Source organism: Bemisia tabaci, chromosome 6 (assembly GCF_918797505.1).
Source record: "Bemisia tabaci chromosome 6, PGI_BMITA_v3".
Lineage (NCBI taxonomy): Eukaryota > Metazoa > Arthropoda > Insecta > Hemiptera > Aleyrodidae > Bemisia > Bemisia tabaci.
In genome coordinates, this window is record NC_092798.1 from 42043609 (window position 1) to 42068598 (window position 24990).

Genomic DNA, 24990 nt, shown 5'->3' on the forward strand with positions numbered 1-24990 from the left:
ATGGACCCTTGCGAGGAATTAAATGATTTTCCACCGCAAAAATATAAACGACGAAAAAAAAAAATAGATTGCAGTTTTGTAAATTTCAAAATGGGTCCTCACCCACTTTAATGTTTGTCAAACTCATAGAATCCTTTGTTCCGCAATTAGCACCTTTCGCAATCATCGTAATCCCTTCTAAATTTTAAGATAGTTCCTCACCTACTTTAAAATTTGTCAAATTCATAAAAGTCTTTATTCCGAAATGCGTACCTTTTGCAATCATCCAAATTCCTTGCAAGGATCCATTCCCAAAGTTAAACTGTTGAATTTAACTAGAGGTTAGCAAACATTGTTTATTTTATGCGGCTATTTGAGGGTTTTCTTAACAACAGTGTAAACCAAATGGAGTTTCCTAAGAAAAGGAGCTAGTTAATCACCGGCTATGAATACGACCCCTAATAATTGGTTTCTCTGCTGTAGAGGGTACGTCCGTATTATGCTCTTTCATAAACTTGACAACCCGTGTACTCAATACTGTGAGAGCCCAAGTCCCAAGCGCATCTGAAGATGCCGAGGTCCCTGTCCGCCCGGCACTTTCAACTTGTGTACTTTTCAACTGCCTGCGTGGCGTAACTCTAATTCCTTGTCTCTCTCCTTTGGCACACCTCTAATTTGGTTTGTTTCCACCTAAGGCGGACTCGCGAAATTCCCAGGCTTGAACGCGCCACGCATTATCGATAACGCTGGCAGTAGTTTTATTTTTGTTCGATTTTGAGTGGAGTTAAATTCCCTGCATTTTTTTGCGCATACTAAAAAATTGCAAAAAACGGTCACTCTGCGTTTAAGTGCAATTTCCATGTGTCTATCGTCTTGTTCTTTTATTTCATAGATCGAATATTGATTTTTGTTTCAGGAGCTAGAACTAAGAATAGAAACGCAGAAACAAACGCTACTTGCCCGGGATGAAAGCATCAAAAAACTTTTAGAAATGCTGCAGAATAAAGGCGTGGGTAAGTTGCACACAGAAATCTTCTATATATTCCGTTACCCTCTGGTTTAAATCGCCACTAATTCGCAGTATTACGACACAAAAATTAGACGCCTGTAAGGGAAATAATACACTGTTTCCAGGAATGAATAATTTTAGATGGAAATCTAGCGCTTAGAGGAACTAACCTCATGGTGAGTTTCTCGAAAAACGGAAGTCTCTCATTCTAACTCGGCGCACACAATCGAAATCCATCTTTCAGCGAGGGAGCTGAAATACGAAAGATATTTTTTCCCTTGCTACTGTAAATGTTTCCAAGAGATACTCATTTCACAAAGCAGAAACAATTTCAATTAAAAGTTGGGCAATCTCTGATAAAACTCAGCCAAAACCATCACTGCATAGACTCGCGCGACTGCACAAACTTGGGTAGATAAAAATCCAGTCAAGTTATGGGATAGCCAATATGTCCTTCTAGTGGATCCAGAGAATGGGCCTCTTCCAATTAAACTTTCACTAGAGCAAAAATGAGAGTTGTTACCCATAGAATATGTCTCAGAAATCACGATGAGCGCATCGGAAAAGTCAGAAATGCACTCCTTTCTTCACGATTTGCATTAGAAATTTGCGTTTTTTCGAGCTCCCCGCCTAAAAAACGATACCCCGTCACAGGTGAACATTTCGTTAGAGGAGTCATTCCATCCAACCACTGCTCACAAGGATACTACGCAATTTCAACATAGCCGACGCCAATCTGCCGAAGCAAATGTGACAGGACGATGATTTTAACGACCTGATAACAATCGGCGTGTTTATATTCACATTTTTCTCACGTTGATAGATATCCGCCTTGATTGACCTCGTGCTCGTGCTCTCCTCAACTAGTTGAGCATGGGATTCAATGGAACGACTCCTCTAACGAAATGTTAACCTGTGGCGTAGTATCCTTTTTGAAGTGGGAAGCTTAAAAAAACGCAAATTTCTTGCGCAGATTGTGAAGTTAGGAGTGCATTTCAGAGTTTGCCCATGCACTCATCGTGATTTTTGCGATATTATCTATCAGGAACAATTCATATTTTTGGTCTGGTAAAAGTTTGCAACAGGCCCATTGTTTTGGTATAAGTATAAGTAAAAAGAAAGGGAAAGGTGCAGACGAATATAACGTGGACCTCTTTCTTTAGGCTTCCGATTCCGATGCGTGCCTCAAATTCCTCAAAAAGAAAGAAACACAGAGAGAAAAATTGGCTGATTCTAAGAAGTTAGGTTCTTTGAAGTAGATTACCTAATTTGAGAGCCTACCACAATAAAAGTTCAAGACATCATTTCCACTTTAATTATTATTAAATATATTTAGACGCGACCTACTTTGTTCCAGGTAAAGAAGAAGAACGAGCCATGTTGCACCAAATTCAAGCCTTAGCACAGAAACAGGTAAATATTCCAAACAGTACTTAAGCACTTCTTGATTGATTATGCACTTGTAGTTAAAAGTTTTTTCCCTTAAAGTTACTGAATGCCTCAACAGTCGTCTGTGAGGAAGATTACTGCATTAATTTTGGCATCCAACTTTATTAAGAGCAGTTGTGCTTAAACTTGTGATCTTTAAAGATCGTGTGCTGTAGGAACGTAGAGGATATTACGTATACAAAATAGAAAAAAAGTGTGTGTTCTAAAAACGTTACGTGCTAGAAAAATCCAGTGAAACTTCTTGAAGTGGATGATGTGAATTGGTAGTGAAATTGGACGCCTGGAAGCTTGAGTTATTGTGAAACCAAAATTCTTTTAAATTATGAGCACGATGTACTGCAATCTCCTGGTACCTAATTCTTATTAGAAAGGGTGAACAGATGATAATAGCTATACTTGAAAGTTTTTGGTATTTTTCTCATTATGTTTTTCTTTTATACCTTTTAAGAAGCTTTGTATGTTAAAACGAATGATGAGCATTTACATCGACAAAATGATGGCAAGAGAGACCCACCTGCATTGAGCATTTTGAGTAAGAGGGAACATTTTTGTTTTATGTATGATTTCATAATGGGATGGCTACCGAGACGCTGGTAGAAGGCTTCGCACATTAAAAGCCTCATATTGATACGGCTATTCGAACGCCCATGTCGCAGAAAAATACAGCGCAAAATTGAAGACGAAATATGAAACCAGTACAACCGTATACGACATAATTTTTTTTTACATTATATTCAATGTCGGTTCCTTAAAGTGCTCGGACGAAATACATTGGAGAAGTTTCCGAGTTATTGAAACGAAAGTAGCGGCGAGCTAACCACATGCACATAAAAGTGAATTGGTATACTCAGACAGTAGTTATGAAGACCATTCAGATCCTAGTAGTAGTGCACAGCATTGAATCCGGGAATATCGGTAATATGTTTTTATGACTGAATCAGTCATCAAATTTCGAGTTGTGACAAATTTATCTTTAATCGTTAGGCAAAAAGGAACCAACTTTAATGACAAGGAACTTATCAGCTGGCTGAAAGCGGTTAGCAAAAATATACAATATTCTTAAGATTTCGAAGAGGACTTTTTAATTTGGGTGAACTGTGGAACTTCTGTTGATTTTCAATTAAAATAATTCAATTTTATGGTAACGTCAGCGTATGTTTCACACTCATGTAGAATTTCTTCCTTCCTTCAGACTCGATAAAATCGATAAATTTTCACGGAAAAAACGAAGTTTGTTCCTTTCAGTTTTCTAAACATCGATTTAGTTCACCGGAAAAGAAAAGGTGTGAATCAATAAAGATAACTCTCACACAGAATGCCAAGGAAAAAAATACATGACGTTCTTGTTCCCAAAAAACTTGGTTCTTTTTTGCTGCACGTGATAGCCCGACCGATATAATGAAACGCTTGGGTTTCATTCATTCCATAGGTATTAATTGCTTCCGATAAAGCTTTGGACACAATAACTTACGCTCTGGTGAGTCCTCTACAGATACGATACTTCATGATCGTAATTAGGGTAGAATACATTCAAAATACCACTGCAAAAATTCACGCATCCTAAATATAGTGGACATTTTAGGACAAATAAAATCCTCAGTAAATTCCTTTGCATGTGTTTAGCATTTGAGGTATATGAAGCTGATATCGAGCTGGTACTGCACATTAAGTTTTAAATTAATCCCTCCAGAGGTTCAGTATGTAAAATTGACCACGATAAGTAAATCTTTCGTAAAACCCTTTCAAATTTGTAGTTTTAAAAGTCGATTTATTCATTTGTTCATACATTTATCATTCATTCTTACCACCACCCAAGTATGCACGATTTATTTTTGGCTGAACCATTTGAGCGGCATTTCCTTTTAATTTGGGTAGTTTATGCGCGAGTAAATGCATTCCATTTTTGTCTATAGACTGTTCCAGACCTACGTCATAAACAGGAATCTATTATCCGGACAGGCATCGAATTTTCTATTGCATTTTTTTCGAATTTTTTCTTTTTCTCTGGATTCAATTCGATAAAATTGATACCTGCTCTGGGTGGTAATCTGATTAATGGCGCCTGATCAGTGGCAGTCTATTTTCATCTCACTTCTCCAAGTTACGGATAACCCGGAAAATGTATTGTTTGACGTCATCACGGTACAACTCGAAAAGGCGGTTGTTTCGGGTTGGTTCAAAAACACATTAGGTCACTTCTACAATACGTTTTCCGCGTATCGTGAATGAGTAATCCTTAGAGGTCTATAGTTATACCAACAGAAATTCATAGTTGGCCGAGTATTTGGCATTAATGAGTGGGTCTCTTTCCCGTGAATATCAGGAACGACGTTGAAAAATTCTAGTTGGAAGAAAAGTACCTGATCAAACGAAATCAAACGACCTACTTAATCAGACGGATTAGTTAAACGAGAGGCGAACGTCTTGAAAACGTAAATTGATCAGTATCTTTACTTCTGTTCAAAGTTTAACGGAATAATAAGGTGGAGTCGAAAGTAAAAATGTTAACACAAGTTTCAGCAAAAAACGTGAAATATGTAAAATATTTGGAAATGAAGAGAAGATTCCTGACTTCGGAAAAGTCTATTGAGAGGAAAAATTACACGAGGACTACAACCTCTGCACGATTTTGACCTTCATGAATCTGGCTACTATGTTTTATATATTTACGTAAATTTTCTATTTTGATAAGTGAGTAGATGTTTTTGAAACAATAGATATGTTGTTTTCTCGTGAAAGTTTATGTTGTTTGCTTCGTACGTTTTATACTTGCCCGTTGACAGTTTGCAAGAGTGCTTGTAAAGTTGTAAGGTTATAAATTTGTTGTTAAGTATCTAAGCTGTGAGTAACGATATAAAGCCTCCATTTTTGTCCCAGGTACACTAAAGATTTTTCAGCTTTGTAGGATACGCGTAGATTTGGATTATTGAGCTTGAAGTCCATTTGATTCATCATTTAATTGGGTTTAGAAGGACGTCCGTCGAAAGATTTGCTTTATTCATTACAGCTGCTGTAAATATATCACCAGTTCCAAAGCTATGTGAATTTTAGATTTCTAATAATTACGCAGAAATCTGAATTGAGCAAACTTTTTATGTGAATAATAAAGTTCGATAATATTCTTCGTGGATATGGAATCGGGGTTGTTCGTGATGCTGTGAGGTTGTATGAACTTTTAGTTGATGTGCAAGAATTTACGGATTCTAACAAGAAAAACGACCGCACTGGAATACAAAAGGCGGAATATAACTTAGTATTAGAGTAATGAAATTATATGATGATTAAGACAGTAATAATCAAGACATTTTTTTTCACCACGATTGCAACATAATTTAATTACTGAAATTCCCTGACATTTCCTTGATTTTCCGGGCACGTGTCGGTAAAATTTTTTGACAATTGAGGATATGCCAGATGGTTATAAAGACACAATTTTAAACAGTTTGCGCGCAAAATTTATTACGTTCCAAACGAGAGGAACTGGTTCCAATTTTAGAGAGCAAATAACGGGGACTCAACACTTATCTCCCGCCACTCTCGTCATTTTCCTTGACATTTTCAGGTTTTCCCCTATTTTTCAAAAGCTCCTGACATTTCCTGGTCTCTGACTGTGGTAATCCTGTTTAACGCTTTTAAAGCTTTCGGTGAATGAAAAGAGTAAATAAAGTCTGTAGAAATAAGTGGCTCATAAAAAATGTAGTCTAAGTTCCATGTCTAATCATTGTCTCCTAACAAAAATGAAGCCTTTAAGTGAATTGCAAAGGCGTGGCGTGCTTTGCAATACATCGATTGATCCTGCCATTTGAACCGATGGGAAAGGATCGATAAACAGGGTTTTCGCATCGAACACCTCAATGATCGATTCTTTACCATAGCTGCAATGGGGAAATATCGATAGATCGTTCACGCCTTGCTACTGTTAAATTGGTTTACGTTAGACTGGCGCAAGTCCAAAAACTCATGAGCCCTGGCTTCCGTCGATTACGCAGGACGCTAGGGCTCATCAGTTTTTGGATTTCCTGGACTGGATTCCGCTCCAGTTCCCTCAATTTACGCTCGCGTTCACGCCCGCGTGTAGATTATGTATTGAGCCGCGTTACTGCCTCATGTCTTCTGGAGCACCCCCCCCCCCCCCCCCCCCCATCCCCGGCTGCGGGACGGACTCGAAACTTTTTATCTCGCGCCTGCAGCTGAAACGAATGCAATCCGCATTGCAAGCATATTTCGCGACTCGAAGACTCATTACTTAGCGTGTAACACTTGCAACAACTTCGCTCCGAGCCGATAAGCGTGCGGAAAGAGGCGAGGAAACTGATGTTGCCGTATCGGAATTTTATTCTCCGTTTTTAAAGAAAGCGGATTTTACGGAAAAAGCTGTCTCTAGATAGTACTGCCGTTCTGAGGAAGAAAGCCGTATGAACATCAGAGAGTCGCCAAATTTCTTCCGATAAACTATTAATTTTTAAAGAGAGATATGAAGATTTTTCAGGGAAATTTTCGAATACTATAGATTGAATTACGAATGAAAATTCTGTTGAAAATTTCTAGAAAAATATCCACAAGTTTCCCGGCAAATTCGCATTTCATAGAAGGGAATTTGGCAACGCCTGAAGGCTCATACGGCGTTTTTCCTTGGCATGGTAGAGCAATCAGTCGTTTCTCAGAAGGAGGAATGTAACTTAATGTCTAGGTCGCACAATTGACTAAAAAATTCAATTTTTGACGATTATATGACTTCACGATTTATATCCAAAATTTTGATAGGTATGTGTACGGTCTGAGGAAAACTTGGTAAACATTTTCAGGTGAAAATTCTGTATAGTGTCGTAACCTACAATTATGGAACGGAAATTTTACAGGCTTGAAGTTTAGTTACATTCCTCCATCTAAGAAACAACAAATTCCATCAAACTTCGATTCTCACCATAAAACAGCTTCTTTGGAAGGTATCTATAATCATGAGGTAAATAAACTTCTGATGTTTTCAGAAACTACTAAAACTAAAATTCCTGACTTTTGAGTCTGTTTATCAACACCGAGGAAAAATATTACTTCAGGGAAAAATTCACGGAACTTTGCGCGAAAGTTATAAGTTCCGTAAATATTCTCTGTGTGGACAAGGTCCTCCATTTAGAAGAAATGAACCAAAAAATTATGAAAGAACAAACATAAATGTGGTTTAATAATTTTAACTTCCACCGCTGCGCCGGGCTGATCGCACTGTGTTTGGCGCAATGCGTAAAGTATTCCTGCAGTCTTGTAGGCGCTATGCGTTTCACGCCAATCGCTCCTGACCGCACTGTGTTTGACGCAATGGGTGAAGTATTCATGCAGTCATGTAGGCGCTAATATGTGTTTTCATCTCAAGTCCTCGTCATCGTTCCTCTCTGCGCTGAGCTCCAGGACAAATTGCGTGTTTAGTTCCTCTCTTAACTCGACTAATTGAATATGCTGTCTCTTGTATCACCAAAAAACGACAATATTAGAAATTACTGTACTCTCAGAAAAGAGATATTTTGTCCCCTTTTTTCATTGATAATTTTTTTTTTTCTGAATCCGATATTTTTTATACCTACGTTTAAAAAAATGCAAAATTTACCGCCCCCTAAATTTGCCGACATGGGCCGCGGACCATGTGGCCCCCGCTTAATTCAGCCCTGGTAAAAAGGGTGGTTGCCTCTATTGTGTGTGTTGTGAAATGGTATTTTTCGCATTCTGTTCATGGATATACTCATTGTGTTACCAAATGCACGCCGTTGCGTTTGGATTTGACTTAATTTTGGCAGTGAATGGTCGGGAGCTTGGATCATGAAACACAACAGCAAGAACGATGATTGCACTTTAAAATGCGATAAATAAATACATAATAATATGGCATGATTGGCGTGATCGACCATTTTTCGACGAGTGTGAGATCTTCGTTAATAGACTAAGGGTTCGTAAAATTTTCCCAAGTTTGAAAGCCACAATTACGAAAATTACGACCATTAATCCTGAGTTTAAGGAAAATTTAGTCAAGCATAGGACAGAATTCAGCCAAAAGCGATTAGGCCGAAGGTTTTACTTCCCGTCTTACATTCAGTGCTGTGAAAAACCAGCATTTTTGGCGTTTTCTAAGCCCCGCCTCTCCTCGGAAAAAACTGTTGTCGTTGGCTCATTTCCTATCATTCCCCACAGAATTTCGGTAATTGGTTGGTCATCCCGCGCGCTAGAGACGGTTTAGAACTACCTATCCAGGTTATAGACGTAAATACCTTCAATGCTCCAATAAATCCATTCAGAGAGAGCCAGGGAAGCTTTCACCCAATATATTTCTGAAATAGAATTCCAAGTGTTTCAAAAAAAAATGCCACTACTTTGAAAGAAATACAGTTGTCTTGAAAGAAATACTCAATTTAAAAGGAATTCTTTGCCGGGGAACATTCATGGACGACATTAATCGGCATTAGCTTAACTTTGAAGATGGTACCGCATATATTCTTGGGTTTTATTTCTTTGAAGCAAACGAAAGCAAAGTTCTGCCTTGGAATTTAGACGAATATTCTTTGTAATTTAAGAGGATTCACAGTGCCATTACATGTATTATATGGGCTACGCTAAGCAGAAAGGAACCAAGCCACATCAGCTTTTGCCACATTTAATTGGGAAATTGAATTTTTAACATGAAAACGATCGTGAGAATATTTGTGCAAATTTCAGTGAATTTTCTGCACAGTGCGAAGCAAATTCCTTAACATTTTCATAGGCATCCGCACAAACGTTCTCTTGCGAAAACTGAATTTCCCAGTTCAAGACAATAGCTGATGTGGCTTGGTTCCTTCCTGGCTCCTTTCCGCAAACGACATTCATATTATTTACTTTTCGGTAAAAGAAAAAAAAAATAAGAAAAAAAAAAAAAAAAAAAAAAAAAAAAAATGAATAAACACGGGAGAAAATTAGGCAACATGAAATGTAGTTCGGTTGCTTTTGGCTAAATGCGTTCAATTGGGAATTTTTTCCACACGTAGATATTTTCGTATGCCACGGAAAAGTCGACGAACCGAGCCGGCGGAAAAGCGGAAAACAGGAGCGAGGAAGACATTGGTGAATTTTATTCGACCCAGTTGTGGCAAATGCACTTTGTCTGTCGTGAGGCAGGGGGCTGAGGGATAATCTCATACGATAAGTGTACACAAACAGATCGATGTTATGGAGACCGCGTTATCGAGCCATTATTTTCCCACGGATTTGTTTGTACAGCCTCGAGTGTAGTTATCGGTAATTTCCTGATATTTACTTCCCTCCGCCTGCGGATCCTTAGACATGCTATTGCTGCCGTCCTAAGTTAGTAAGGTTGCATATCTCCGAACTTGAAGGAGAAGTCAACGAAAAGTAAGAGAATTCACAACAACAGAGCAATAATACTGCCGTGCACTGGAAAAAAACCACGTTGGATCTAGAGTCCAGACTCTTAAAAATATCGACAAGAAAAAATACTCTTGATTCAATCGGATTTTTGCTTAAATCAAGAACCAAGCCTCTTAATTTGAGCGGATTTCCTTTTGATTTAAGCGAAAATCTGATTGAATCAAGAGTATTTTTTCTTGTCAATGTTCTCAACAGTCTGGACTCTCGATTCAATGTGTTTTTTTTCCAGTGTGCTAACGAAAAACGCCGTATGAGCCTTCAGATTTTGCCAATCGGCAAATCATGAACTTTCAGGATTTGTTAATATTTTTCTTCCGATTTTCGTAATCTGATCTAAGGTGTTTGGAAATTTCGAAGAAAAATATTCATTAAGTTCTTCAAAAATAAATATTTTCTGATAGGTAATTTGGCAACATTCGAATGCTCATTCGGTGTTTTTCCTTAGCACGGCAGGTTGGATCACCAGCGTCAAGAAGACTAAAGATTAAAGACAATTTAATCAGCTGAAGAAATACACGATAAGAAACAACACAATCGGAAAGAAGCCAAGAATAAGACATACAAAAGAGAGAGAAATGTATCAATTTTTTAACGAGGGGGGGGGGGGGGGGTTGGCAGGTTTTCCTCGATTAATGTTGTCGGTTGGCAAAAGAACTGAGCTCAGCACGAGAGAGACGACTGAAAATTTCATAAAAATGAGTTAATTTTCGGCTGGACCAGTAAATTTAGATTCATCTGCCAAAAATGTACAACCTAGGAATAACTTGTCGTAATCCATAGAAGAACTTTTAGTCCATTTTCTCAATGAAACGTTGCAGAAAAATAAAACTTTACACCTCTTTTCCTCTATCATACCGAATGTTGCTTGCTTCCTTTCTATTAAAAGCAATCCAAATCCAAGCTGGAGCAGTGGCGTGACGTGCTTCGATATATATCGAATTTCCGCATTTGAAGCCACGGTAAAGAATCGATTATTAAGGTGTTCCTTGCGAACACCCTGTTTATCGATCCTTTTCTATAGGTTTAAATGGCATAACAATCGATTTATCGTAATTCACGCCATGCCACTGGCTGGAAGAGCCATGGTATGCGCGATGGCGGAAAAGGACGTCGATCATCATTTTTCTTGAGGGGACGTTACACAACTTTCGGTCGTTGATATTGAGGGGTAGAGTCTCGGCATTTAAACGATCTTACTGCTGATACTGTTCATTCTAAAAGATGCGTAAAAATTGAAGTAGAGGCTTGGCCTGCAAATAGATCGCACTTCTTAATGCTAAACCATAGGGTCAATCCATGAAAACCCAATAGGTCAGTTGCGCTGGTCGCAGAATTGCGTTTTGATGCTTGATTCTTGTAGAGTAGCTAAAATTAATCAAATCTGTCCACACCGCATTTTTCTACGTTCAATATTAACCGAGATATTGCCATTTGAAAATTCGGGTTTTCGATGTCATCCACCGCGGTAAAGACACCCTTGGTTTCTTCCACCTTGCTTTCATCAGCCAAGAAGACACACATTTGCACTGATTACTCAACGTGAAACTCGGATAAAAGCAAGGTGGAAGAAACCAAGGGTGTCACTACTACGGCGCGGATGACGTCGAAAACCCGACTTTTCAAAGGGCGATATCTCGGTTAATATTGAGCGTAGATAGTTGCGGTTTGGGCGGATCTTATTATTCTTAGCTAATCTACGAGAATCAAGCACAACTGACCCATTCGCGAGGTCCGATTGCGAACTTCCTATCATCGACTGTGTTGCTCGTGTGGCCCTTACGCACAACTACAAATAAGACAAACGGAAAGAAACACAAACACAGTGTAGAAATAGAGCACGGGAAAAGACGCGCTTTGTTGAAGGCGCAGAGATACAACTATTCGTACTTGATGGATGTCCGTGTTGCGTGCGAAAAATTGAAGGCGCGATCGCGCGAAGCGTGAACTCTCAATGCTTCGCTTCATGTTACAAATGAGATGTTGCTCATATTCGGGGAAACATTTAAAAAACGAGGCTCGAGTATGTCTCATTTATCTTCGGCTGTGTCAACATTTGACTACTTCAAAACACGATTCTGTGACCAGCGCAACTGGCCCATTGTACGCAGAAAAAAATAGATGGTGCTGACGAGAGAACCTTCTGTTCACAGGGCTCCTGCAGTTTCTTCGTTACACTTACAGAATTTTTCTGTCGTGAGAACAGAACTTCGGTCGTGGGAACAGAGTACTCTGTCCTCATGACGGAGGCTTCTGTGACTGTTACAAAAGAAGTGCAGGAGCCCTGTGAACAGTACTATTTTTTTCAGTGTACGACAAGCGAACACTGGAAAAAAACACATAGGATCTAGAGTCCAGACTCTTAAAAACATCGACAAGAAAAAATACTCTTGATTCAGTCAGATTTAAGCTTAAATCAAGAACCAAGCCTCTTAATTTGAGCGGATTTCCTTTTGATATATATATATATATATATATATGAGTCGCTTTTATAGCGCTCTTTGGCGCTGTGCGACGCCTAATCGCCACAAAGCTCGGTCTTCCCACAGGTCATCAGGGAGTTGACAATCTCTTATCTCGTTTAACACCCCCTGTCGCCAACCTCTCACTGGGCGTCCCCTACGTCTCCTCCCAGGAGGAACCCAATCAAGCATCTTTTTTGGCAGCCTCTCTTCCGTCATCCTATTGACATGACCATACCAAACAAGTTGTTTGGTCATGACGTCGAACACGATGTCATTTTCCTTTGATTGTCATTTCCTTTTGATTTAAGCTTAAATCTGATTGAATCAGGAGTCCTTTTTCTTGTCAATATTTTCAAGAGTCTGGACTCTAGATCCGATGTGTTTGTTTTTCCAGTGAATCACTTCACCTGTTGCGCCAGAGCGAGCGTTCCTCCAGCGAAGCAACAAAGAGAGGCAAATGAGGATGGGCTCGAACGACGGTAGCAGAGGTGAAACAAAAAATCTGAGTGATACTTCGCACTGCCGTGTGGGAAAAAGTTCAATCGGCAACGTTGCCACAGAAGCCTCAACTCAATTAATTAAAGTTTCACTGGCACTTATCCAAACACATGTATCATCGATGAATCGGAGGGGGGTTTGTAAAACTTTCCGTCGGATTCTGACCCTCATCCCTTCCTTCGTGAACTTAAATGCAGCCTTGTCGGCTGTTGTCTGTTTTCGTTTATATCCACGGGGAAAAAACCACGCTTGCCCATCGCCGTGGTTCAACACTGGAAAAAAAAACACATTGGATCTAGAGTCCAGACCAGGGGCGGACTGGCCATGGGGGCGGGGAGGCGATCGCCCCCTAACAATTTGCCGCGGAGGTCCCGAAGGGGCCCCCGCGGCGAATTTTTTCGAGTCATCGTTTTTTTCCCGTAATGTTGTAATTTTCTTATCCTTTTCAATCACTAAAAGGCCCCGAATTCCTTGAAAATTTGTCTCTAAGAGACATGGAAGGTCGCCAAAAGCATTTGTGATGAAGGGACCCCCGATGAATCCTGAGAATGGGTTATTTTGAAGTTCAAGTATTGTAGAATCCAACTCCAATAATGCCTACGTGCTTAAAGAGTGTGAAATTTTCAACATTTACCGGGGGAGGGCCCCCAGACCTTTTTAGAGGGGCCCCCGAACGACAGGAGGGGCCTTTACATTTCGGTCTCCTCCTAACTTTTCGACTACCAGTCCGCCCCTGGTCCAGACTCTTGAAAACATTGACAAGAAAAAATACTCTTGATTCAATCAGATTTAAGCTTAAAGGAAATCCGCTCAAATTAAGTGGCTGGGTTCTTGATTTAAACTTAAATCTAATTGAATCAAGAGTATTTTTTCTTGTCGATGTTTTTAAGAGTCTGGACTCTAGATCCAATGTGTTTTTTTTCCAGTGAATGGTTCATGGTTCAACTTATTGATGAAACATATTCGATTAATCGCACAGATATGTGGGAACAGAAAATGAACTTCCAGAGCAAAGAGCGGCAAATTTGGCGATTTTCGTTCGCAAGTGAAATATATTTGAAGGTAAACGATACTCAGAGAGGAAAGTTTTCTTTTTTAAAGCAAATCCTTACCGGTATCTAGTGCCTATATGAATAAATTGTGTGAAATTTAGCGATATGCCCTCCTGATTTCAATTCTGTTCAGTTTTTTCATTTTAAAATCGAATAGATCTAATTCTGACTGAAATGATTGCTCTTTCAAGCGCATTCCATTTCACTCGAGTGCCTTCTTATGAAAATTGCCGATTTTCGAGGAATGATAAAACCTTAATGTGAGTATTGAACTAATTTCTGGCAAAAAAAGTCAATTTGGAAGGCGGACCTCATCTTGAGTTTTTGAACCTAAACATCCAATTCAAAATAGACAGAAATTCTGTATGAAACAGTAAAAATTTAAACAAGATGGAAGCAGATACATTTAAGTTCAGTTTTTTTTTTTTTTTTTAAAGACTCCGTTTTTTCCCCCGTGCATCATAGAGAAAAGAAGGAGGTGGTCGCATTTCGGGAATCTTGGATTCTGTCGATGACGTAGGTCAGTACGGACGGTTTTTATCGTTGATTTTCTTCGAAAAGGTATCATTCATGGAAAAGATTCGTACTATATGAAGTGTCTAAAACTATATTTTGAGTTGATCTAAGCAAGAAAACGGACCTTACAGTCCATTTGTCATACTTTAAATTTAGGATTTTGTTGGAAAATCGTCATATTGTACCAACCTACGACACGAGATTAACAATCCATGAGATGCGACCACCTCCTTCTTTCCTCTATGGTGAGGGCTCAGCGCTAACCAAGGAATGGAACTGCGTGGCAGACAACCTCTCAGGAAAATAAAACGAGCCATTCAATCTTACAGAGAGCTAAATTCATCGAATGACTAAAAGCATTGTTAGCGGCCACCTGGCCATGTTCAAAAGGCGCAAGGCGTAAAAACTCTGCCCTAGGAGATGACAAAACAAGGAGGGGAGGGGGGGGGGGGCGAAATTTCCCGGTACTGCGAGGCGCATATTACGGACGAGGAGGGAGCAATTTAAAGTGATTTGAATCTCAATTAAAATGTTTCCGCTTTATTACGCACCGAGTGTTAACAATACGGCGAACTGACGCGGCGAGGCAGGGCAGGGATGTGCTGAAATATTCACTTACACCGGGCAATATCCCAGTAATAGGAAAAAAAAAATGTATTACCCTCCGGTGTCCAGGTTTGCCAGGTTTACGGATTCATCCCGAGACTCCTATTCATGTCCTGAAACAAAGAAAAATCTTGATTTAGAAAATAAGTAATATAATAAGATTAAAGGAATTAATTTTATTGGAGTAGATAAAATAAAAATAAGCTCCGGGATTCGAAACTTTTTTTCCCAATTTCTCCTACTCAGAGGCGGACCTAGCAATTTGGCAACACCGAATTCCCCCCATTTAAACTTATGCTAAATAATCGATTCTGGACGGAGCACCTGGCCCCTCGAAGAATCGATACATTTCCAAAGGTTTAAATGTAAAATAGACAATGTTGCCAATTTGCTGGATCCGGCAATGCTCCTACTCCATGACCGTCAAAAGTTCTGAGATTCTTTTAGGATTTTTTCAAAAGCTCCGAGAAAGTTCCGGAAAATGCAAAAGATCCGGAATATTTCGGGAGTTTCAAAAGTTCCGGGGAAAATTCAGGGAAATCTCAAAAGTTCCGAAATTTGTGACTAGTTCCGGGAAATGGAAGGACTGGATTCACCGTGCCTCTGGTTGTGATGAATGCAGGGTGTCGAGCTTTTTAGGGAAAAATTTAAAGAGGCAAAATTTTATTTCTAAATGTCTATGGGCCTTTGAGTCCAAAATAAATGACCCAAGATTCTATTTTAGATATTACAAGCAAAATAACAAACCGTCCGGGAAAGAATTATACATTATACAAATGATAAAAAGTATCAGAATAGCTACATGCAAATAGCTCAGATTTCTCAGTTTTCTATTATTTTCTCTTTTAAAGGAGCGTTAAAAGCATACATGCTCTCAACACAGAATAAATTTTATAATCAGACGGTGGCACGTTCAGTCTTACCGAGGCATTTTCAGGAAGATCTAATTTTATTTGGCCGAATTTGCCAAACGGGCAACCACAAAACGGTTTTCTCAATAGAAAACCTACCCAACACCTATAGTACTTATCCTGAGAATCAGCGAAATGCTACGGCGCATTGATACAACTATTTTAACTCATGGGAGCCCCTTTGGCCTATACTTTGAATTGAAGGCGAACGGGTGCGTGATCACGTATCGTGTGGCTGCCCGGCCAACGCTGGGATTTCAAGTAGTTTTCCTTATCAGCGAAGAAATTGGACCGCTAATCGGAAAAGAAAGTGAACATGTGAGCAAGGCGTCTGAAAATTTCGAGAAAGGAAATTAGTTTCCTCTAACAGTATTTCTTTGATTGGAACAAAATTGGGGTTACTTCCTCGATTTGCTACAATGAATTTGAAAAAAGGAGGCTAACTCCGTCGTGAAATTTCGAATCGACTATAAAATTATCAATTTTTGGTGGGAAACTGATATTTGGAAGGTATCTTTACTAAAATGGGTCGTGAAAACTCATGACGGGGAGAGAAAAGCTCGGGCAGAAAGATAATATTTCGTCCTCTTTCATGAAATAGTCAGAAGTTTTTGGATAAAATTTTCCCTTACTTCTTCCAGTTTTCCAGGCCTGTAGATCTTTGTTCACGCTGTGAAGCCTTAAACTCAATTATTCGAGACTTATCAAAATTGATCAATAGGAAGATGAAGGATAAATGATTGGCATTTAGGAATGGGAGGTACCTACATGAAACTCCCCTCTGTCTGCTCTTCGTTTCTCTCTATTTTTCTTTTCGTTCCTACAATATTTTCTTTTACTTTTTTCATCCATCTCTCTCTTTTTTTTTCTATTCCATGCTTAACTACTTCACCTTCGTATCAACTCATTCTCATTTCGTCTACCCAACCATGACCCTCATTCCGAGCCGAATTCGATTAAAAACTAAGAAACAAACCCGGAAGAAAGAAAAGAGCAAAACATGTAGATTTTGAGGTTGATTCTTCGCTTTCGCTGTGTGCGTCTGCGATCGGATTGTTTCGGTAGTTTTAATTCACAGATTAAATGTTCTGCATGAATTGCTGCACGTTTGGTAAACTATACCAAACCTTTTTCTTTATGTGCAGATGCTTGAAGCCCATTTCCTGGGGGGAGGGAGTTGGCTCAACATCAACTTCAAGGCGCTGGCGCCGGCCTAGACACCCGAAAATGCGGACCCTCCAGCCCCGATATCCGAGAATTGAGGAGCCGGCCGTCTCTCACGCATTCGTAGCATGTAAAATCAAACGCGCAAAGAAAGAAATGTACGGTAAAATAGATTTCTGATAAGCTCATAGTACGTACTTCAACAATTCTGACACAACACATGAGTTACGATTTGGGAAACTTGTAGGGAGCGGGGTGTCTGCGTTTTCGATGAAACCATAACGTCCACAGAAAAAAAAATACAATCCTTGATCCTTTACTTAATTTAGTATTCAAACTTCACACTGAAATTTCGGAGGTCATTGGGCAGACGATCCTCAAATTGTGGACCAATTATTAATTAACGGACCCATGGAAATTTTTAGAGCATACCTCCGCCGAATATTCGACTGGCACAAGGCACAAGGCACCTCCTTGCTGGCCGCAAACCAGTCGATTATTTGGCCCGATAGAGACACTGCGGTTTGCTAACTGTCCAATCGACATGGCTGACCAATAAAATAGCTAAATTCTATGTTGTTAGTGTAGTCTGGTCCAGCACACAGATACAAAATTCCCTTCCAGAAAATGCAAAAGGTGGTGACGGACAGATGAGTGTACATTTCTACATAACAGCAACGACTGCAGGTGCTATGAGGTATGGGACTAAGTTGGATCATGTTTGGCGTAAAGTGTCACCTAACTTCAGCCTCACCCTTATTAGCTGATCAGTCGATGTACAAGTCTTGCGTCGAGATTGGGGTCGAATTTGGTCGGCTGGTTCGCACGGAGACGCAACAGCCATCGATAAGACCGATAAACCGCATCACCGACCAATCAGAAGCGCTAAGCCGGACTTAAGTGCGGTCGAGACTCGTCTTAAGTATATTTAAGTACGGTGAAAGAGCCGACAAAATTTGGCCCCAGGATCTGAAGGAGTCAGATTCATTGTCAGTGCCTCGCCAATACCTTCTGTATTTTCTTCGTGCATAATACCAATAATTGTCAAGTACCAAGGGGGGATATATTTTTGTTCGTGCAAAGAAATTATGGATCGACCCATCAGACGGCTTCATTTAGTCTCCGATTAAAGGCTATGAGACAAATTAACAAAGATTTTTCCCGGGACAAAATATATTTTTTCTGCAAATAGAATATTTACAGTATGCAAACAGACTAATAAAATTAGTCTTGTTACAGACAGCGACCCTACTTGTTTTCTCAGTACATTCCATTATTAGAACCGTTCATTTTTCCTTATCTCATACATGCTACTCGTTATGACGAATTTGTTAGTTCACTAACAAAATTATGAACGCTAAATCCTTCCTGACGCTTGATCTTTAAGATAATTTCTCTGCAGAGCTCGCATTTTCTTAAATATTAAAAGTAGCTGCTGGATCTAGAATTAAACGAAGCTGTTAAAAAACTTTCGTTTGTTTTTGTAGAAGAATTTTTGAAAATAAAAAAAGGAGTAAAAATAGATAAAGTTATAAAAGTCGGGAAAAAGCTACGCTCCATCACGAGCTCGATTTTCGGTATCAGAGGGAAGAGCTTTGGTCTATGATGACTATTTATCAGTCCACATCACTGCCGGAAATAAGTATTCATATAATAGGTCAAACGAAAAGAATTTAATATTATTTTAGGATACCTAATTTTTAGTCACTCGAAAGTAATTGATTAAAACCCGAAGCACCATTTTTGCGCATACACATTTTTTCCTGAAGACTCACTGCCCTAAAGTTTTTACCATGATTAACCTCACGATCCGTTTATTAATTTACTAGATATGTTGAAACGTAAACTACGATTAGAAATACTTAAATGTTCTTATTAGTTTATAGGTCACTTCCGCACAATATACACGACTGTCACAAAATACAGATATCGCCACGCATTAACTTTACTGTGATTTGAGTTTTGAAATGTATACTTAATGAATGAATCAGAATGCTGATACAGCCTCTATGTGATCTCAAAAACTTATAAATATAGAATCGCTGCTTTTGCTCAAAATACATATCCTTAACACCGCATATTGCAAGCTCTTTAAATTTTAGTGCAGTTTTGCAAGAGGAAACGTTCTTTTCTCTTTTTTTAGAGAAAGGAGGTATGCAAAATCCTTTTTAAGACAATTTTGAAATGAAAATCGATAGCTCATACCTGATTTGTAGAATGCATAAATGGATGGAAGGTCATTGCTGATTACAATTTATTTTTAATTTCATTAAAAGAGCTCGCTTTCGGAAACATTTACACGGGCACAATTATTATCATACTAGAAATTTTTTCTGTCATTTTGACAAATTACGCACAAGTTTTTGACCAAGTTTTCGGCAAATATGTCCTTTCCGATCAGATATCATCTCCTTCATTTTTCATAGCCCACAAGTTTCTATTTAACACAGTGCGTACCTGCGTGTTCAGGGAGCACTTGGACTACATTTGCAATTGGGAACTTATCTTAAAGAGGTCCTCTTTCAAAAAAAAAAAAAAAAAAAAAAAAAAAAAAAAAAAGATATTTCCATGATTTTATTCAACTGACCCAAGACAGGAATTGAGTATTAAAGCTATTTAAATATCTCTAATAAGTAAGAATATATTTACTCCAAATGCAACTTAAATTTAAACCCGTATTCGTATTTAAAATAAAAAAATATTACTCGGACGATGGAATATAAAGTATTTTGAAAACGAAATTGGCTAAACACTGTGCTTTCCATCTAGTTTTTGCCTTTGGTGAGTAGAGGTAGATTCTTGAAATTGTAATTCAAAACGCAACACATTCATCGATATATTTTCGGTGGCTCATACTGTTCGAAAGCCTCTTCAAGGACGTGATGATTATTTAGTAGAAAATTGGGGGTTAAACATACGATTGTTTTTTCAATATGGAGCGTCCCTTCCAAATTAGGAGGCAACCCCTCTTACGCTACAGGTCAGGTAGAACACAATGAAGTAATTGCTTCTCCTCGAAACTTCTTGTAAGTTAAGCTTTCCGAATATTGTTAATTATTGCATTTATGTCGTTGTAATTCAGTTTAAAACAATAAATATTAAACAAACCACTTTTACATCATATTTATTCCTCGCAGAAAATGTGTCCTTGTTGGTAGCTGTAAATTATGCACCCAATTTTAAAATCACAACACGTTTTTCTACTGGGATGGAAAAAAAAATCCTTTAATCACGCCAAATATTTCTCGAAAATGAAGAGACCGCCGTATTAAGATTTTTGAGATCTTGCCTCGTATCCTGAAACATTTGGTTCTCAATGCGAGGAAAGGTGCCTTCATTTGGAGTGATAGACGAAAACAGACCCCACGAGTCAATATAGTTGTATCTTTAAATATTGACCATTGAATTCTACAGCAAATGCTGTACAATCCAACACTTGAACGGCTTCTGATTGTAATTTCAAAAAGCACAGCTCCATACTGGCGCTGAATGTGAATTTTCAAAAAGAGCAGGAATCGTGAATTGTGGATTCATTGCAATGAATTCAATCCCTTTTCTATAATCATTGTCATTCCTGGTTTTTTTTTTTAAATTTTAATGACTCGATATAGGCTAAAAATCGGAGAATTTAAAAATGACTGGACTCTGAAGAACTGAATTTTACAAGAAGTGCTTAATAATGCAAGAGATCAAAAAAAAGTTAAGGTAGGGAAAGGCCTTGGAGGGTAAGGGACGCATTTTGAAAAATTTTGTCGGAAGCAAAAAATAAACCGTCTAAAATTGCAGGTTGTATTTTTCCCAGCTGACGAATTTCAAAAAGTAAAAGTTTTGACTTACAAATACAGGAACTTGTTTTTATTCATGTCGTCCATTGTATTTTCAATCAAAATCAACGTTCAAGTAATAAGAATAATACAAAATTTGGCATTTATTCGTAACTTGAAAATATGGTCCAGGGAAACGGCTGAGAATTTTATAATAAAATAGGACCCTATTTATTTTCGGGGAATCCAAATATGAGAATATGTCTCACCCCCAGAAACCTGAATTTTGGAGCTTCATGGAGATTGCAATTTGCTTTTTGATATTCCGATTACTTCACCACTTCCTTCATCAATGCAAACATAAATACTGCCGCCATCAGTGTGTCAGCTACTTACAGAGACTATTTGGACGTACTTATGCTAAAAGGAACTATGTGTAAAGGGTTTGCGCGAGACATAGTTCCTTTTGGCATGAATACGTTCATTTGTCGGAAAAAAGAAGACTGATAGCACCAAAACGGGTCTAAAATGGAAACTTATAATTCGCGAGTTAAATTGGTGAATTTGATCATTGGTCCCCTGGCTGCTCCGCAGCCTGCAGCACAATTTTTGGAGACTGGCGACCACTTACCAATTGCCTTCAATTGAAGCTAGCCTTATTTGGCCAAGGTCTTCGGTAAGACGGGCATTGCGATAAATTTAGCCATAAAAAAATCACAAGGTATAAACAACGAAAATTTACATCATGATTATTACTGCAGAGAGGCGGCGGAGACCGCATAGTTATCAGAAACGCAACGTAGAAATTTTTCGGGGCGAATTTCAAAATTTCCCCACGAAATGCAACGTTGTCAGGCAAATTAGAACTGTCGAACGGCAAGGCTGCGGCAACGTGAAAGCTGTTGGTATAACTGGTTAGATCCAGGGCTAGGGTCGTGGCAGAGACAAAATATTTCAGAGACGGCACTCAGAATTTCTATTGCCTGCAAGTTTTTTTTTTTCAGGGATCATCAATGTTTTTATTTAATGGCAACTGCTGAGCAAGTGTCGAGCAATCTGTTCGGTAATCATTAGGTTTGTCAAACGGTCGATTTTCGAAAAAGTTGAGATCATCGATCTTCTGATTGGCTAGTGATGCGATTCAGATCACAGATAACCCCTCATTTTTTCTTTGATACTACCAAGGGAGCTTTCAACAAATGAGACCAAGTTTAATGTCATTTTCACACAGTCAAGATACGGTTTCCGAGACGGGGAAATTGATCGGTGCTGAAAAATTTGAAAATTTTCTATTTCACTAGCTTTGCAGATATTTTCAACATGTTCCTGCGGGCCGATAAGATCGGTAAAGAACTTCAAACTTATCGCTAATAGTGAGAACATTTTGACCGAATGCTAACTTGCGAGGGCGGTTTCAAGACATTTTGTCAACGATTTTTTGTCCGCGCACCTTTTTTGCCCAGTAATTTACGCCCACACGTAAAATAAGCAACAGTGACTTCGTCCAAGCGTTATATTTTAGGCGGTATGTAAAATTATATTGACAATATGGAAATGAGGAATTGAGAGAGAAAGAGGTGTTGTTGTGGTTGCTCATTTTCTAAATGAAATGTTATTACTTTCTCCTTTTGAATCATCTTTTTAAATTGTCATTGGTGAATATTTGGTTTTATCTCTATCCTTAAAATATTCGATGTACAATGTACCTTGTATATGTATAGGTACTTTTCTTTATTTTTTTAATTTTTTCTTTACGAAATTATTACTTCATTTTGAAAACATTTATATTTTCAAAAGGTGAAAAATATTTGTAAAACCTTTTCCAAGCGACATTAATCTCAATGAGCCGCAGTTGTGCCGACAGAAACTGCAAAATGAATAAAAGAGGAAAAAAAACCGAGAAGCACGCAATCTTTAGTTTTAACCCATCTGTGCATCAATCTTTTAGAGTCAAATATGTCTAATTTTGAGCGTTTGGTTGCGCGTACACCTCGCTGCAGCACAATAAAAGCCCAAAATGTAAAAGAAAAAAATAAAAGGCTTTGGAAATCATTAAATTTGACACGGAACCACCAATATTTAAAAAACACACATTATATTATTAATCTCTTTTGAAAAATTGATACATATTTTTCCCCATCAATTTAAATGAGCATAATCAATGCAGAGTGTGCAAACATTTCAAAATCATGGGTTAAAAACCGCTGACTATGCGAGTATAAATATTAAAGACTAACAGAGCAGAGCGACGTGCTACCAGCGCGAGAGGCTCACTGGCGCCTACAAACCTAAGTGGATACTTCACGCATTGCACAATGCTTGAAGTATCCACTTCGGTTTGTAGGCGCCAATGCGCGTGTCGCGCTGGCCGCCCGCCCGCCGTGCGGCGGCGCGGCGCCTGAAGCAAATATTTTACAGCAGAGGTGTTGCACAGTATTATACGAAATTGAACGTATTAAGAATGACAGGCATCCTTTAAAAGTACAGATCTTTCCTCGCAAAATAAATCAAGATACTTATTGTACACAGGAAAAATCTAAGAGCCTTTGGCTGAGGCAAATATAGAGGTTTATCCATTTCAGGTATAACAAGGTGGGAATTTCTTGAAAGATAATTAAGTCCTGTTACACCAAAGAGGTGTAGGGAGTTTTAGTGAATTTTGTCTCATGGAATTGACGCTCCCCCATTTTTACCAAACCTCTCAACTATATATTATTCTCCGTTGGACCAAACAGACAAAACAAAAAAACAAGCAAACCCTCATTTTTCCAAGACATTATACATTTTCATCCAAAAACGTCGTGAGCACTTGTCGTTTGTATTTACATGTGGGCCAATTAACTTTGGGTCTCAACCGGCACGTGGACCAAAACTCTCGTGCCGAAAAAACGCGTGGACGAAAATTACTGGAAAAACAGGTGCGCGGACGAAAAATCGTTAACGAAATGTCCTGTAACCGCAAGGGCAGCGTAACGAACCTAGAAAACTGCTCATCACAGGCTCTGTAGTCAGATTAGGCCAGAATTTCCTTGTAAAAAATTGTTGAATCTCCGAAAAAACGTTTGCTTCACTGGTTCCTGATTACGCTAGAGAGTATGAGAGAGTGAAGACCCACTTCCATTGAAAGAAACTGAAACAGTACTGATTCCGATTATTGCAGATACATTATTTATTAAGGTGTGTTTATTAACAGTGGTTAAGTTTAAGTTAGTTACTGGTGTGTTTATTACACTATTTTATTAACAGTGTTCGAAACTCATCTTCTAGTTTCAGGAGTCTTTTGGTGCATCAAGCAAGCTTGATTTTTAGAGGCCATTGAAGATTTTTTAGGGGCCAAATTCACTTTCTGCCTCGCACTTAGTGAAAAGTCAGACGTACGATGTTTTACTTAGCTGTAATTTGGGGGGGGGGGGAGGGGAATGTTAAAAAATCACCAAACAGAAAAATTAGGATCCTTTTTTTGGGGGAGGGGGGATTTAATTTTTTTGGCTCTGCGCCAACGCGGCGCAGAGCCTTCATTTTTTAGGCGCCATGGCCGATTTCTTCGGTGCATTTGGCGCGTTGGTGCCTATGAGTTTCGAACACTGCTTCCGAACCGCACTTAAAAAATCAGTCCGAAAATTCCGGATTTGTAGACACCGTGGAAGTGGCGTCTATCCTCGATCACTCCCTCGTTTGATTTAGGAGAGCCGTCGAAATATTTCGTCTCTGGGTGGGGGGCGGGGGGAGGGCCGACTAATCCAGCTCATTGATTCAACTCATTTGTTCTCACCCACCATAGGAGCTTAAAGCAGCTAACGAAACCTTACGGGCCCTGCAGGTACAGCTAGAGCGCGCGCTGCAGGCTCAGGTGCCGAGCGGCGCGGCGCCGTCTAACGCCACGCTCAAGGCCATCCTGGAGACGAAGGACGCCCGGATCACGACCCTGGAGAAGGAGGTGGAGCTCCTGGAGGACGAGCTGGACCGGATCCGGGAGAGCGGTGGAGGCGGCCGGCCCCTCTCCCTGTCCCTGGGCCGCTTCTCCCCCTTCCTCGACTCCTCCCTAGACTCGGCCGCCTTCGGCCTCAACCTCAAGCGGCAAGTAAGTCAGCCTCCGCCGCCTCCGAGCTTTCCACCCCGTTGGATCGCCGAGGCCCCCCTTCGCCTTGGATTGCAGTGCATTGGATTGGATTG

The 24990-nt window shown here is 39.3% G+C and overlaps 2 protein-coding genes across 6 annotated transcripts in view; one reads left to right on the plus strand and one right to left on the minus strand.

The window, feature by feature from the left end:
• The window catches only part of brp (ELKS/RAB6-interacting/CAST family member bruchpilot), a 164552-nt gene that overhangs the window by 98800 nt on the left and 40762 nt on the right, over nucleotides 1-24990 (plus strand). For 3 of the 6 annotated variants that reach the window (XM_019050695.2, XM_019050690.2, XM_019050692.2), the window contains exons 3-5: nucleotides 896-992; nucleotides 2346-2401; nucleotides 24599-24898. In XM_019050695.2, coding sequence (XP_018906240.2) covers nucleotides 896-992; nucleotides 2346-2401; nucleotides 24599-24898 — 453 coding nt within the window. Of the gene's footprint in view, nucleotides 1-895; nucleotides 993-2345; nucleotides 2402-3866; nucleotides 3915-24598; nucleotides 24899-24990 lie in introns of all 6 variants that reach the window. The other 3 variants (XM_019050691.2, XM_072301386.1, XM_019050693.2) reach the window with 3 other exon arrangements.
• The window catches only part of LOC109036465 (uncharacterized), a 179213-nt gene that overhangs the window by 91785 nt on the left and 62438 nt on the right, over nucleotides 1-24990 (minus strand).